We start from the raw sequence: 11,524 nt of genomic DNA on the forward strand, positions 1-11,524 counted from the left end.
GTATTCATCCACCATTTTTCATGCTTGATGAAGTGATAGGGGACAAAAATGTCACGGAACTCTCTGGGGAGCACCATGAAATACTGATACATTAAACTTAAAAGAGCTCGAGCCAGGGCTTCCCTGGTGGCACAGTGGTTGAGAGTCCGCCTGCCGATGCAGGGGACGCGGGTTCGTGCCCCGGTCCGGGAGGATCCCACATGCCGCGGAGCAGCTGGTCCCGTGAGCCATGGCCACTGAGCCTGCGCGTCCGGAGCCTGTGCTCCGCAACGGGAGAGGCCACAGCAGTGAGAGGCCCGCGTACCACAAAAAACAAACAAACAACAACAACAACAAAAACAAATGTTCTAATGACCGGTAGTCCCATTTTACCGATGAGAAAAGTGAGGTTCAGAGAGATCATGCAACTTGTCAGATTTAGCAATGAATGAATGAATGAGCAAGACTAAACGGAGTGGGACACTAGGAACTGTTAGGAGCCCACTGCAAGCCGATTCTAGCAGCTACCTGTAGCAGGTGAAAGAGGAAGGAGAGGCAACAGGGGAAACGGAAGAAGCAACTGGAAATGTGGCAATAACATCCGGAGAAGGTGGAGTTACCCTGGGATTCTCACCTTGACATATCAGGGCTGATACCCTTCTGCTGCGGGGCTGTCCTGGGCACTGTAGGAATTTAGCAGCATCCCTGGCTGCTACCCAGTGTATGCCAGCAGTAACGCCCCTTTGTAACAACCCCAAATGTCTCCAGACATTTTCAAATGTCCCCTGGGGGCAAAACTGCCTTCAGTCGAGAACCACTGATTTACAAAAGAAGCAATTATTTCCAACAGCCATCAGTTTCCCTGGCAGCAGCAAAGTCAAAAAGGAAAATGGGAAAGGGCCATTGGCTTTGGTGATCCACGGTCTCTAGGTACGTTCCAGAAATTTCCTTCTGTAACAAAGTCCATTTAAAAGTAGTTACGGAGGGAACAGAATTTAAAACTAAGAGCAACCAAGGGTGAGCTACTCTCAGAAAGCCAGGAGATTTGGTTTGGGATCTCCACAAGCCTGTAAAAGGAACAGGCTCCTAGCCCCCTGGCTTCCAGACGCAAGTCGAAAAGCAAAAGTTTCCCCCTGTGAGTCTCCTTTTCAGTCATCTCCACCTCCAACCCAGTGAGGGTCCATCCTGGAGACAGATGCTGCCCAAAAGGACCATAGCGAAGACAGGCCAAGTGAGCGAAAGTGTGGAAACTTCTGAGATTTGCTTGGGTTTGGCACTTACGGAACAATAAACCGAGCCTTTGAAGAGGCTAAACAAAGGAACCATTTGTCTACTCTAGCAGCTACAAAGTAAGGCAGGATTACAGCGAAGCACTCAGGAATAAAAGAAGAATGCCAAGCTAGAGAGGAGACTAGAGTTTACTGAGTCCAGCTAGGACCCTCCACCAGAACCTAAGGTCAGTCGGTAAGAAAGCAACTGAACGTACCCAACGCGACACAGGAAATGCAGGGTCTAGAGCTTTATGTTAAAAATACTTGCTAGTTTTTTTCCTTCTTGGCTGCTTTAATGTATGCAGTAGGCTAGAAGCGAGAGTAGGTGGGGCAACATTGAAAAACATGCATTTTTAAAAAGACACAAAGATTTTCTTCGCTGCCGTTTTTGATACCATTCTTATGAATTAATGATGCCAGCTTTTATTTGCTTGTCTGCTGGAGAGCTTTCCTGTACTCCTCTCATCGGGACACATGGTCGGCATTAAAATGCTTGTGAGACTTTCTATTCCTCTAACGTTCCCTGGCTAGCTTGGATTTTAATCTAACAGCCCTTCTTTCCAAATAATCTTTCTGCTGGAGCTACGTATTTCTCATTCTTCCCCCACCCCTTCCTTGACAGGCCTCAATGACTTGAAGAGTTCTTGAAATAACATGCCAACCACCTTTGAGGGGCTTTCTGTCTCATCTCCAGGTTGGAGCTAGCTTTTTGATCACGGGGGTCCAGTTTCTTTCCACTACTCTTATCTGTGGAAGACCCACAGGAAACTTTCTGAGGGGTGGGAGAAGAGATATTCAAAGAAGGGGTGGGGTACAGGGAGGAGACATGTTATGTCATACAAGTCACACATTCTGAATCTCTCCATTGTGTGTCTGCAAAGAAAGGAGAAAGTCTGGTCAAGTTGTTCATTCTTTCTGTACTTCATTTTTCCTAAGTATGAAAGTGACACACGACTGTCACTGTGAGAATATGCAGTTGTGAGAATGAATGACTCTTAGTTACACCATCCGGAGGAAAATATGTTCCCTGTAGTGACACAATGTTCTCTTCTGTGAGGCAATCTTACTGGACTGTTTACCTGGAGTCCCAACCCTGTGGGTGATAACAGACTTGCCTCTTCTTTGAAACCCAGCAGCACCCAAAAAAGAAAGGAGAGACACAGCCTTAGAATCTCCTTAGACCAGCAAACCAGGAATATTCACTTAATAGACACTTTCTACTGACTTCCAAAAGGGAGCGATAGAAAGACTGAGGTTGTCCCATAAAAAGTTTTCTTAAAAGACAAACTTCATCAGCTGTCTTCAGGTGATCAGGTTCAGAAACTCTTTCCCTTTTTTTATTCCTTTTTCTACTTATAATGTTTCTTTTACAATAACATACATCCCTTTGGTAATCTCGAATGATATTATTAGTTTCTATTTACCCTGCCGTTTCTCAACCTAGCAAATGTCTCTTCTAGGTCAAATGGTTCTTAAAAATTACTAAAAGAAAGATAGTGAAGTCCCTTAAGTCAAGTCTTGCTGAGATGTGACTTTCCATTTCCTCGGCTGTAAAATGGGATGGCTCCTACCTTACTTGGAAGTACAAAATAACTCCAGGCTGGGGCTTCCCTGGTGGCGCAGTGGTTGAGAGTCCGCCTGCCGATGCAGGGGACCCGGGTTCGTGCCCCGGTTCGGAAGGATCCCACATGCTGCGGAGCGGCTGGGCCCATGAGCCATGGCTGCTGAGCCTGCGCGTCCGGAGCCTGTGCTCCGCAAAGGGAGAGGCCACAACAGTGAGAGCCCCGCGTACGGCAAAAAAAAAATAAATAAATAAAAGGTCCTTTACACTTTGTTTCAATGGAATCTCAACCCCCCCCCCCCATCATTATGAAAAGATCTGGCTATTCACCTTTTTTTTTCATTTAAAAAAATAATAAATCTAGTGTCTTTCTCTAAAACGTGGTCGTTAGAAGATGATGGCTTTCTAAGATGTGTAGACTAAAATGTGTTTTGCTGCCTTAGAGTTTTGCTGGAAAGTTTTTTCGTGTGTGTACTTGTTAATCATTTCGCGTTGCCCATAGATAGCATCATTTCTCTATAGGGTGATGCTCATTGCCCATAAGTAGTGATGGATCCATTTTCACCACCACTTATGCGGTTGAAGAGCCGCCTCTGAACCACTTTTCTCTCCAGCGATTCCTCTTCTTCCGCCTCTCCGCAGTCGGCCTGAAGGAATCTGAAGAAGGTGGCTGGAAACTCATTTTAAGGAACCGCCCCATCCTTCGCCCCGCTGGGTACCCTGCACTCCGGCCGCCCCTGCCCCCTCCCGACCCGCACGCCCTCAGGCGGCATCCGGACGCAGCGTTCGAGGCTGCCGGTAGAGGGCACACTTACTTTACTTTCGCAAACCCCGGGCTCGAGTGCAGCCCTGGGAGGGGGCAGGGAAGGACGCTTTGCAGCAAAGCCCCGACCAGGGATTGGTCACTCCCCGCGTTTGCGGCGAAGGCTTGGAGGTTGGAGTAATCTGCAATCCTTAAAACTGAATTGTGCCGTGTACCTGATTTGGAGGAAGTCACTACTCATTTAACAATTGAACGCCGAGCAGCAAACTCAACGGGTAATAATCTATCTCGAGCACAAGCATGTTATACGCGAGCCCCTCCCTGCCCCGAATTTTGTTCTCTTTTGGAATGAGGGGGGAGGGGCGTGGAAAAGTTTACTTAAAATGCCTCTGGGTGAGGGGCCAGGGCTGGGGAAGATTGCCTCTGTTTTTAAGGCCTTAGTGTAATGCAGAATAGCAAATCCCGAGGGAATATGTATTGTATACGAAATATAGATTCACTGAGGGAGCGAGCAAGTCATGTGCCGTGTTGGGCAAAATTCTAGGTCGACGTGTACGTGAAATGTACATAGACGTACGTGGATTAGGCATACGCACTTCACTATGGTATTCGGAAACAAATTTATAGTCAGTGAACTAGGAAATCAATGCCTGAAATTCGGCCAATTTTTAATTGGCTTTTTTAATTGGCGCAAGACACCACCCCTCCAGAAAAAAAGACACGGAAGTAATACTTGGCCCCTCTCCTTAGATCAGAATCGATGTTGGGGTTTGTTTTGGTTTTTTTTTGGGTTTTGTCCAATAATAAAGAGGAAAGCAGACCCAGAAAGGAAGTCAACGTTCGATTTGTCCGAGGAGGAAAGAGTTAACGGTTTTCTTCACCAGGGACTCTGCTGACTCCCCAGGGTGGATCCACCAGCTCGCCTCCTTCCCTCTTCTGGGGAGTCTGGTCCCACGGCTCGCGCCCACCCCCTCCCCAGTCAGTATCCTTCCGTCTAGCGCCTTTGATTTCCCCCAAACCTGGGAGCCCCAGAGTGGTGCAAACCGACACCACGGGGCGCAAAGAGGATTCGTCTCTTTTCTGAAACCCGGCTGCAGAATTGGGAACTCAGAGTGAGAGGCGCGGGCGGGGGACTGGGGGTGCAGACCGGCCGAGAGCGGGCGGGGGAGGGGCCCCCGCGGCGCGCACCCGCAGGCGCGCTCCTGCCTTACTCCAGCTCCGGAACCCACAGAAGGATCTCAAGGATTAGCGCGTACTGGGGTGGGGGGCGGGAAAGCGGGCTCACGCGGAGATCCATGTAGGTCTGCGCGGGCGGGGCCGGGGTTGGGGATGGGGGGTCGTCTGCGGCTTTGGCGGCGATTTGGGGTATTCATTCTGGGTGGAAGGTACCCAGCTGAGATAGCTGCACACACACAGAATGCATAACACCCCCCAACAAATACAGTGGGTGTTTATTCATAACGCGTCCTCCAAGTATACGTGGCAGTGCGTTGCTGAATTATTTTAATAATTCCAGGCATCATTTTCCTCCCTATACCTCTGATCGTTTATCCCCATCGACATTCAATGCCCCACACACTCAGAGCGCGCGCCAGTCAATACCCCCTTCCTTCCTCCTCTCTTCGTAGGACTTATTTTCCAAATGCTACCCTTTTCCCGGCCTTAGGGAGGCGCCCGTCCGCCCGGGACGTGCGTGGCGTGGCCGTGGGTACACGGTGTATGCTCAGCGCAAAGAGTTCAGCTGTTCTGCCCGCGATGATTGAAGCACAGAGGACAAGTATGCTGTTTGCCAAACAGAGCGCTGCCCCAGAGGAGCCAGCAGCAGAGAAAGAGAGAAGGTTTGAGCGGGAGCAAAAGAAAATGGTAGGCGCGCGCAGTTAATTCATGCGGCGCTGTTAACTGTGTTTACATCCGAGAGCTCGGCGCACTGGAGTGCCAGGCTCAAAGGGCTGAGTCTCCTCCCCTCCGGCCCTCCCTCCCCACCAGCGCCCCTCCCGGGTTCCCAAAGCTGAGGGCGGGGGAGAAAGAAAAAAGATCCTCTCCTGTGAATCCCCGCCCACCGGCCTTTTATAGGCGAGGGTCTGCGCGGCCAAGGACCCCCGGGCTGTGCAACTCGCGGCTACCCCTGCTGCCGCCGCGCCCCGGCCGCCGCCTGGCTCCCCAACTGCCTCTGGAAGGGCAGGGCTATTCAGAGGCTTGGCGGGAAAAAGAGAACAGAGGGGAGGGGCCGTGCCTTAGCAGTATAAAAGCCGGTTTTCTGGGCTTTATCTGACTCGCTGTAGTAATTCCAGCGAGAGGCAGAGGGAGCGAGCGGGCGGGCCCTCGAGGGTGGAAGAGCAGAGGCAGCCGAGCGAGCGGAGTCGCGCTCCGGGCGCCCGGGGAAGGGAGATCCGGAGTGAAAGGGGGGCTTCTGCGCCTCGGGCCCGGCCGCCCCCACCCCACCCTTCCCGCCGACCCCTGCCAGCGGCCCGCCACCCGCGCCGCATCCGCGAAACTTTGCCCACTGCCCGCTGGAACTTACAGCACCCGAGCGACAACACGACTCTCCGGACACGGAGAGGCTCTTCTGCCTATTGGGGGAGTCACTTTTCCCCGCCACTGCCCACGACCCGCGCCTCTGAAAGGCGCTCCTCGCCGCTTTTTGGACGCTGGATTTCCTTCGGAGAGTGGAAAACCCGGTGAGCACCCGGACCTATTGGCCTTTTAATTTATTTTTGCTACCGCAGTAATGCCGCGATGAGTCGAATGCCCGGATCGGTGTCTTTTCTCCCATTCCAGCGCTATTGACACTTTTCTCAGAGTAGTTGTGGTTGGTCGGGGTGGAGTGAAGACGAACCAGAACTGGGTCGGGGTACAGTGACTTGTCAAGATGGGAGAGGGGAAGGCAGAGGGAAAACAGGGTACGTTTTTGAAAGTAGCCTTGAGAGGTTTTTGCTTATGTAGATGGACGCTGACCCCGGCCGGTTGGACATTCTTCCTTTATTGCATTAATTGCGTTTGGCCTTTGGGGAGGAGAAGAGAAGGGTATGCTTCTCGGTGGCAGAAAACCCTTTACATCCTGAGCTCCTTGGAGTAAGAATTACATATTGCCGTGTGTGAGCGAGAGAGCTCCGCAGCCTCTGACTTTTCCCCGTCTCGGAAAGGGCATTTAAATTTCGGCTTACCGCATTTTTGACAGCCGGAGACAGACACACTGCGGCTTGTCCCGCCCGCCGATCCCCGCGGCGTTTCCAATTCGCCCCCGGCTCCTTTTAGAAGTTGGCATTTGGCTTTTAAAAAGGATAATAAAATTAAAGATCTTGGTCTACAGAGAGGTTAGGATTTGGTGTTGGCGAGGCGCGGGGAGGGGGTGAAGGAGGCTGGGGCAAAGATGTGTCCGATTCTCCTGGAATTACTGACTCGGGGGGAAACGAGGACAAATCTCTGCACCCAGCCTTGGCTCCCAGGCCGCCTCTGGTGTCCCCGCGCGGGTGTCCCTGCGCCCCGGAGATGCGGAGGACGGCAAGGAGCGGGGCTCGGGGCTTTTCCAGAACAGCTGCTACCCTCGGCGGGTGAGGGGAAGACGCCTGGCTCTGGGCGCGGAATCGTAGCAGGGTCTCTGGCGCAGTTGCGGCGCCGTATTGGGTGTTGAAGGGAGGTGTCCCTGTTATTATTTAACACTCCCCTTTTATGTATTGGCGGGGCGGGGCGGGGGGGGCGGTTAAGGCTCGAAGCTGAGCTTGCCACTCCAGCCCGCGAGGGAAAAGAAGAAAAGCCGGCAGAGGAAGGAAGGGGGGCGCGCTGGGGGTAGGGATGCAGGAGGCGGAGAAGGGAGGCTGGGAGGGGCGGTGGCGCCGGCGGGGGAAGGAGCGCGGCAAGGGCGCGAGTGGGAACGGGTGCGGCGCGAGGGGCCCCGGCGCGGGAGGGGGCCGCGCGCAGCCGCTCCCGCCGTGGCGCCTCTCGCAGCCTCCTTCAGGTGGCGCAAAACTTTGCGCCTCAGCGTTTGGCAGATCGTATTCCTCCCCCCCCCGACCCCGCGCCGCCTCCCCCGGCCTGTTAAGGAGGCCAAAGCCGATTTCGATTGCTCGGCGGTCGCCGGGCCGACTCCCGGACTTGGCGCTCCGGGCTCCCGGGGGACGGAAGCTGCGCGGGCGCTACGGAGCTGCTTCGCCAAGTGTGTGTCTGAGATAGTAGAGGGTCACCCAGAAAGGGTAAAAGGGTGCCTTTTTGTTTTGTTTTGTTTTGCACCCCCCCGCCGGCCCCATTTGGGAACAGCGCTGGAAGGGGAGTGGTTCTGGATTGTGGCGCGCGCGGCGCGCTGCGCGGGATTTCGGCACCAACCAAGACCCCCTTAACTGAAGACTTGCCCCCGCCTTTGTGTGCCCCCTCCAGCAGGCTGCCGCGATGCCCCTCAACGTCAGCTTCGCCAACAGGAACTATGACCTCGACTACGACTCGGTGCAGCCTTATTTCTACTGCGACGAGGAGGAGAACTTCTACCAGCAGCAGCAGCAGAGCGAGCTGCAGCCGCCTGCGCCCAGCGAGGATATCTGGAAGAAATTCGAGCTGCTGCCCACCCCGCCCCTGTCCCCGAGCCGCCGCTCCGGGCTCTGCTCGCCCTCGTACGTCACGGTCGCGTCCTTCTCCCCCAGGGGAGACGACGACGGCGGCGGCGGCAGCTTCTCCTCAGCGGACCAGCTGGAGATGGTGACCGAGCTGCTGGGAGGAGACATGGTGAACCAGAGCTTCATCTGCGACCCCGACGACGAGACCTTCATCAAAAACATCATCATCCAGGACTGTATGTGGAGCGGCTTCTCGGCCGCCGCCAAGCTCGTCTCGGAGAAGCTGGCCTCTTACCAGGCTGCGCGCAAAGACAGCGGCAGTCCGAGCCCCGCCCGCGGGCACAGCGGCTGCTCCACCTCCAGCTTGTACCTGCAGGACCTGAGCGCCGCCGCCTCCGAGTGCATCGACCCCTCGGTGGTCTTCCCCTACCCGCTCAACGACAGCAGCTCGCCCAAGCCCTGCGCCTCCCCCGACTCCGCCGCCTTCTCGCCGTCTTCGGACTCTCTGCTGTCCTCCGCCGCGTCCTCCCCGCGGGCCAGTCCCGAGCCCCTGGCACTCCACGAGGAGACACCACCCACCACCAGCAGCGACTCTGGTAAGCTGGGACCCTCCAGGCCCAGGTCAGAGGGGGTGGCTGGCTGTCTTTCCTATTCTCACTGGCGACCACTTCAGTTAACCCTGCTTTTTCTCTTTTCTTATATTTGGAAAAGAAATGGCAGGCCTGGAAGGGTCTGGGAGCTCATCATCCCTGAAACACTGGGCTTTAGTGTGCCTCCCATCCCTTCCCCTAAGATCGCCCTAGTAGCCAGCCCCCTCCTCTTCCCTCCCTCCCCTTAGGAATTTCATTTGGGTTTTTAAATCTTCTAGCTTATCTAGCAACTCTATCCGCTCCCTCTTACCCCTCTTAAGCATTTTAATTGCCCTGGGGGGTGGGGGGATCGTGATGAGGTTAAGAGAGGATTGATCTCTTCGAGAGTGAATGAATTACCTCCCTTAACTTCTGAGAAGCTGTTGGAATTTAATGGACTACAGATCAACAAAAATGAAGAGGGGCAGTGGACAGAAACTGGGCAGCCACCCACCTGAGTGCTATAAGCCAGTGAAAGTGCCTTAAAAATGTATGGACTGAGGAATTGGGATCTTTTCGGCCTCTTTTGAACACTTAAAATCAAGTCCTTTCCAAAACTGTACTCCTTTTTTCCATCCCCCACCCCCTAGGACTTTTGGCAAAGCTGCAAGACCTTTTTTTTTTTTTTCCACTTCCAGTAAAATAGGGATTGCTAAAGTCATACCAAAGATTTGCAGCTATCATTTGCAACACCTGAAGGGTTCTTGGTAAAGTCCCTTGCAAAGAGGAGGTGCTTGGGAATGTGCTTTGTTTGGGTGTGTCCAGCACCTCATTAAGTCTTAGGTAAGAATTTGCATCAATGTTGTATCCTGGTAAATTGTAATTTTCTTGTCTGTGCCATAAACCCAGCTGTCATTTTCCTCCCTGAGACTGTCTCTTCATGAGAAGAAGAGCAGAGACGATTGGCTAGTTCTCTGGGGATAACTTTGTGCCAGGGTCCTTTTTTTTTTTTTTCTGGCCGTGCCACACAGTGTGTGAATCTCAGTTCCCAAACCAGGGATGGAACCTGCACCCCCTGCATTGGAAGCATGGAGTCTCAACCCCTGGACTGCCAGGGAAGTCCTCCGGGTCCTTTCTTACCTAATTATGCCTCGTATTTGTGCACAGTATTGATTTAATCTGGTCATTGATTGCTTTAAGGAAACCGTGGCTAACTGGGCGATTGCTTTTTCTTTTCTTACAGAGGAAGAACAAGAGGATGATGAAGAAATTGATGTTGTTTCTGTGGAAAAGAGGCAGCCCCCTGCCAAAAGGTCAGAATCGGGGTCACCCTCTGCCGGAGGCCACAGCAAACCTCCTCACAGCCCGTTGGTCCTTAAGAGGTGCCACGTGTCCACCCATCAGCACAATTATGCAGCGCCCCCCTCCACTAGGAAGGACTGTCCCGCCGCCAAGAGGGCTAAGTTGGACAGTGGCAGGGTCCTGAAACAGATCAGCAACAATCGCAAATGTGCCAGCCCCAGGTCTTCGGACACCGAGGAGAATGACAAGAGGCGGACACACAACGTCTTGGAACGCCAGAGGAGAAACGAGCTGAAACGCAGCTTTTTTGCCCTTCGTGACCAGATCCCGGAGTTAGAAAACAATGAAAAGGCCCCCAAGGTAGTTATCCTTAAAAAAGCCACAACATACATCCTGTCCGTCCAAGCAGAGGAGCAAAAGCTCATTTCAGAAAAAGACGAGTGGCGGAAGAGGCGAGAACAGTTGAAACTCAAACTTGAACAGCTACGGAACTCTTGCGCATAAATTGACCGATTGGAGGGAGGAACTGGAATGAATCCCTCATGAAATTCTCATTTGTTACTAAGGGAAAGTGAGGAAGAAGATTCCTTCTGACGGAACTCCCGACGTATGAACTTTCTGCATATGCATGACCAACCTCACAACCTTGGCTGGATCTTAAGACTGAAAGGTTTAGCCATAATATAAACTGCCTCAAATGGGACTTTGGGCATAAAAGAACTTTTTTTATGCTTACCATCTTTTTTTTTTTCCTTTAACAGATTTGTATTTAAGAATTGTTTTTACGAAATCCTGAACTTTATCCAATTTTCCTTTGTAAATATAGCCATTAAATGTAAATAACTTTAATAAAACCTTTATAGCAGTTATACCATAATTTTTTTATTTAAGTACATTTTCCTTTTTAAAGTTGATTTTTTTCTATTGTTTTTAGAAAAAAATAAAATGCCTGGCAAATATATAATTGAGCCAGATCTTCAGTTGTGAGTGTTTTGTTTCTTTTCTTTTCTTTTTTTTTTTTTCCTCATTCTCTTTTCATCAATGACAAATTAACAGAATTTGGCCCTTAAGGGAGTGAGCTTTAGAAGATGGGAAGAGAAGTTATTTAAGAAAGGGTGAGGGCTTTCCTTTGTTCTAATGGGTCTGGGGCCTTAAGGTCTTTAAATTCTCAGGGTTATAAGATGCTTCCTGGAGATTTGTGATAAGGGCTAGAGTTGATACTTCAAAGAATGAAAGGGCAGTAAGCTGGTGAGGGTTAGAGGTAGGCAAAAGGGTTAAAGATAACAGTTAAGAACACAAAGGGGGGTGAGGACTGGGGTTTGGGAGGAACGTGAAGGAAAAACTGGAGTTTCCATGCCATTCCCCAGCTCCATTGCAGGCCAGGGGTCCTGCCCATTGAAACAGTTGATGGGGGAAGAGCCGGGACCAACTTTTCTGCTTGCCTGCTCCTACCAGGTGCTCTGGGAGGCAAGTTATTAACCCTATTTTACAAACAAGGGAATATAGAAGCTCAGAGTGGTTATATAACTTCTCCT

General features: G+C 51.9%; 1 protein-coding gene and 1 pseudogene across 3 annotated transcripts; both read left to right on the top strand.

Moving 5' to 3' along the window:
* Positions 1-5,329: 5,329 nt before the first annotated feature.
* LOC132440349 (uncharacterized) lies at positions 5,330-6,281 on the top strand (annotated as a pseudogene).
* MYC (MYC proto-oncogene, bHLH transcription factor) lies at positions 5,838-10,975 on the top strand. 3 transcript variants are annotated; one of them, XM_059995191.1, is made up of 3 exons: positions 5,838-6,252; positions 7,946-8,714; positions 9,931-10,975. In XM_059995191.1, exons 2-3 carry the CDS (start codon positions 7,958-7,960, stop codon positions 10,491-10,493), a joined length of 1,320 nt encoding a protein of 439 aa, XP_059851174.1. In that variant the 5' UTR covers positions 5,838-6,252; positions 7,946-7,957; the 3' UTR covers positions 10,494-10,975. The 3 variants fall into 3 exon arrangements, with proteins under 3 accessions (XP_059851174.1, XP_059851175.1, XP_059851176.1); XM_059995192.1 differs by having other exon boundaries at positions 7,949-8,714; XM_059995193.1 differs by lacking the exon at positions 5,838-6,252 and adding an exon at positions 7,300-7,360.
* Positions 10,976-11,524: the final 549 nt, after the last annotated feature.

The sequence above is a fragment of the Delphinus delphis genome, chromosome 17 (genome assembly GCF_949987515.2).
Source record: "Delphinus delphis chromosome 17, mDelDel1.2, whole genome shotgun sequence".
NCBI classification, from domain to species: Eukaryota; Metazoa; Chordata; class Mammalia; order Artiodactyla; family Delphinidae; genus Delphinus; species Delphinus delphis.

What these genes read in the sequence shown, in the direction of transcription:
- MYC (XM_059995191.1), top strand. Translation starts at nt 7,958, where the DNA reads ATGCCCCTCAACGTCAGCTTCGCCAACAGGAACTATGACCTCGACTAC. An exon ending in CACCACCAGCAGCGACTCTG is followed by an intron (nt 8,715 to 9,930) that starts GTAAGCTGGGAC and finishes CTTTTCTTACAG; the next exon opens with AGGAAGAACAAGAGGATGAT.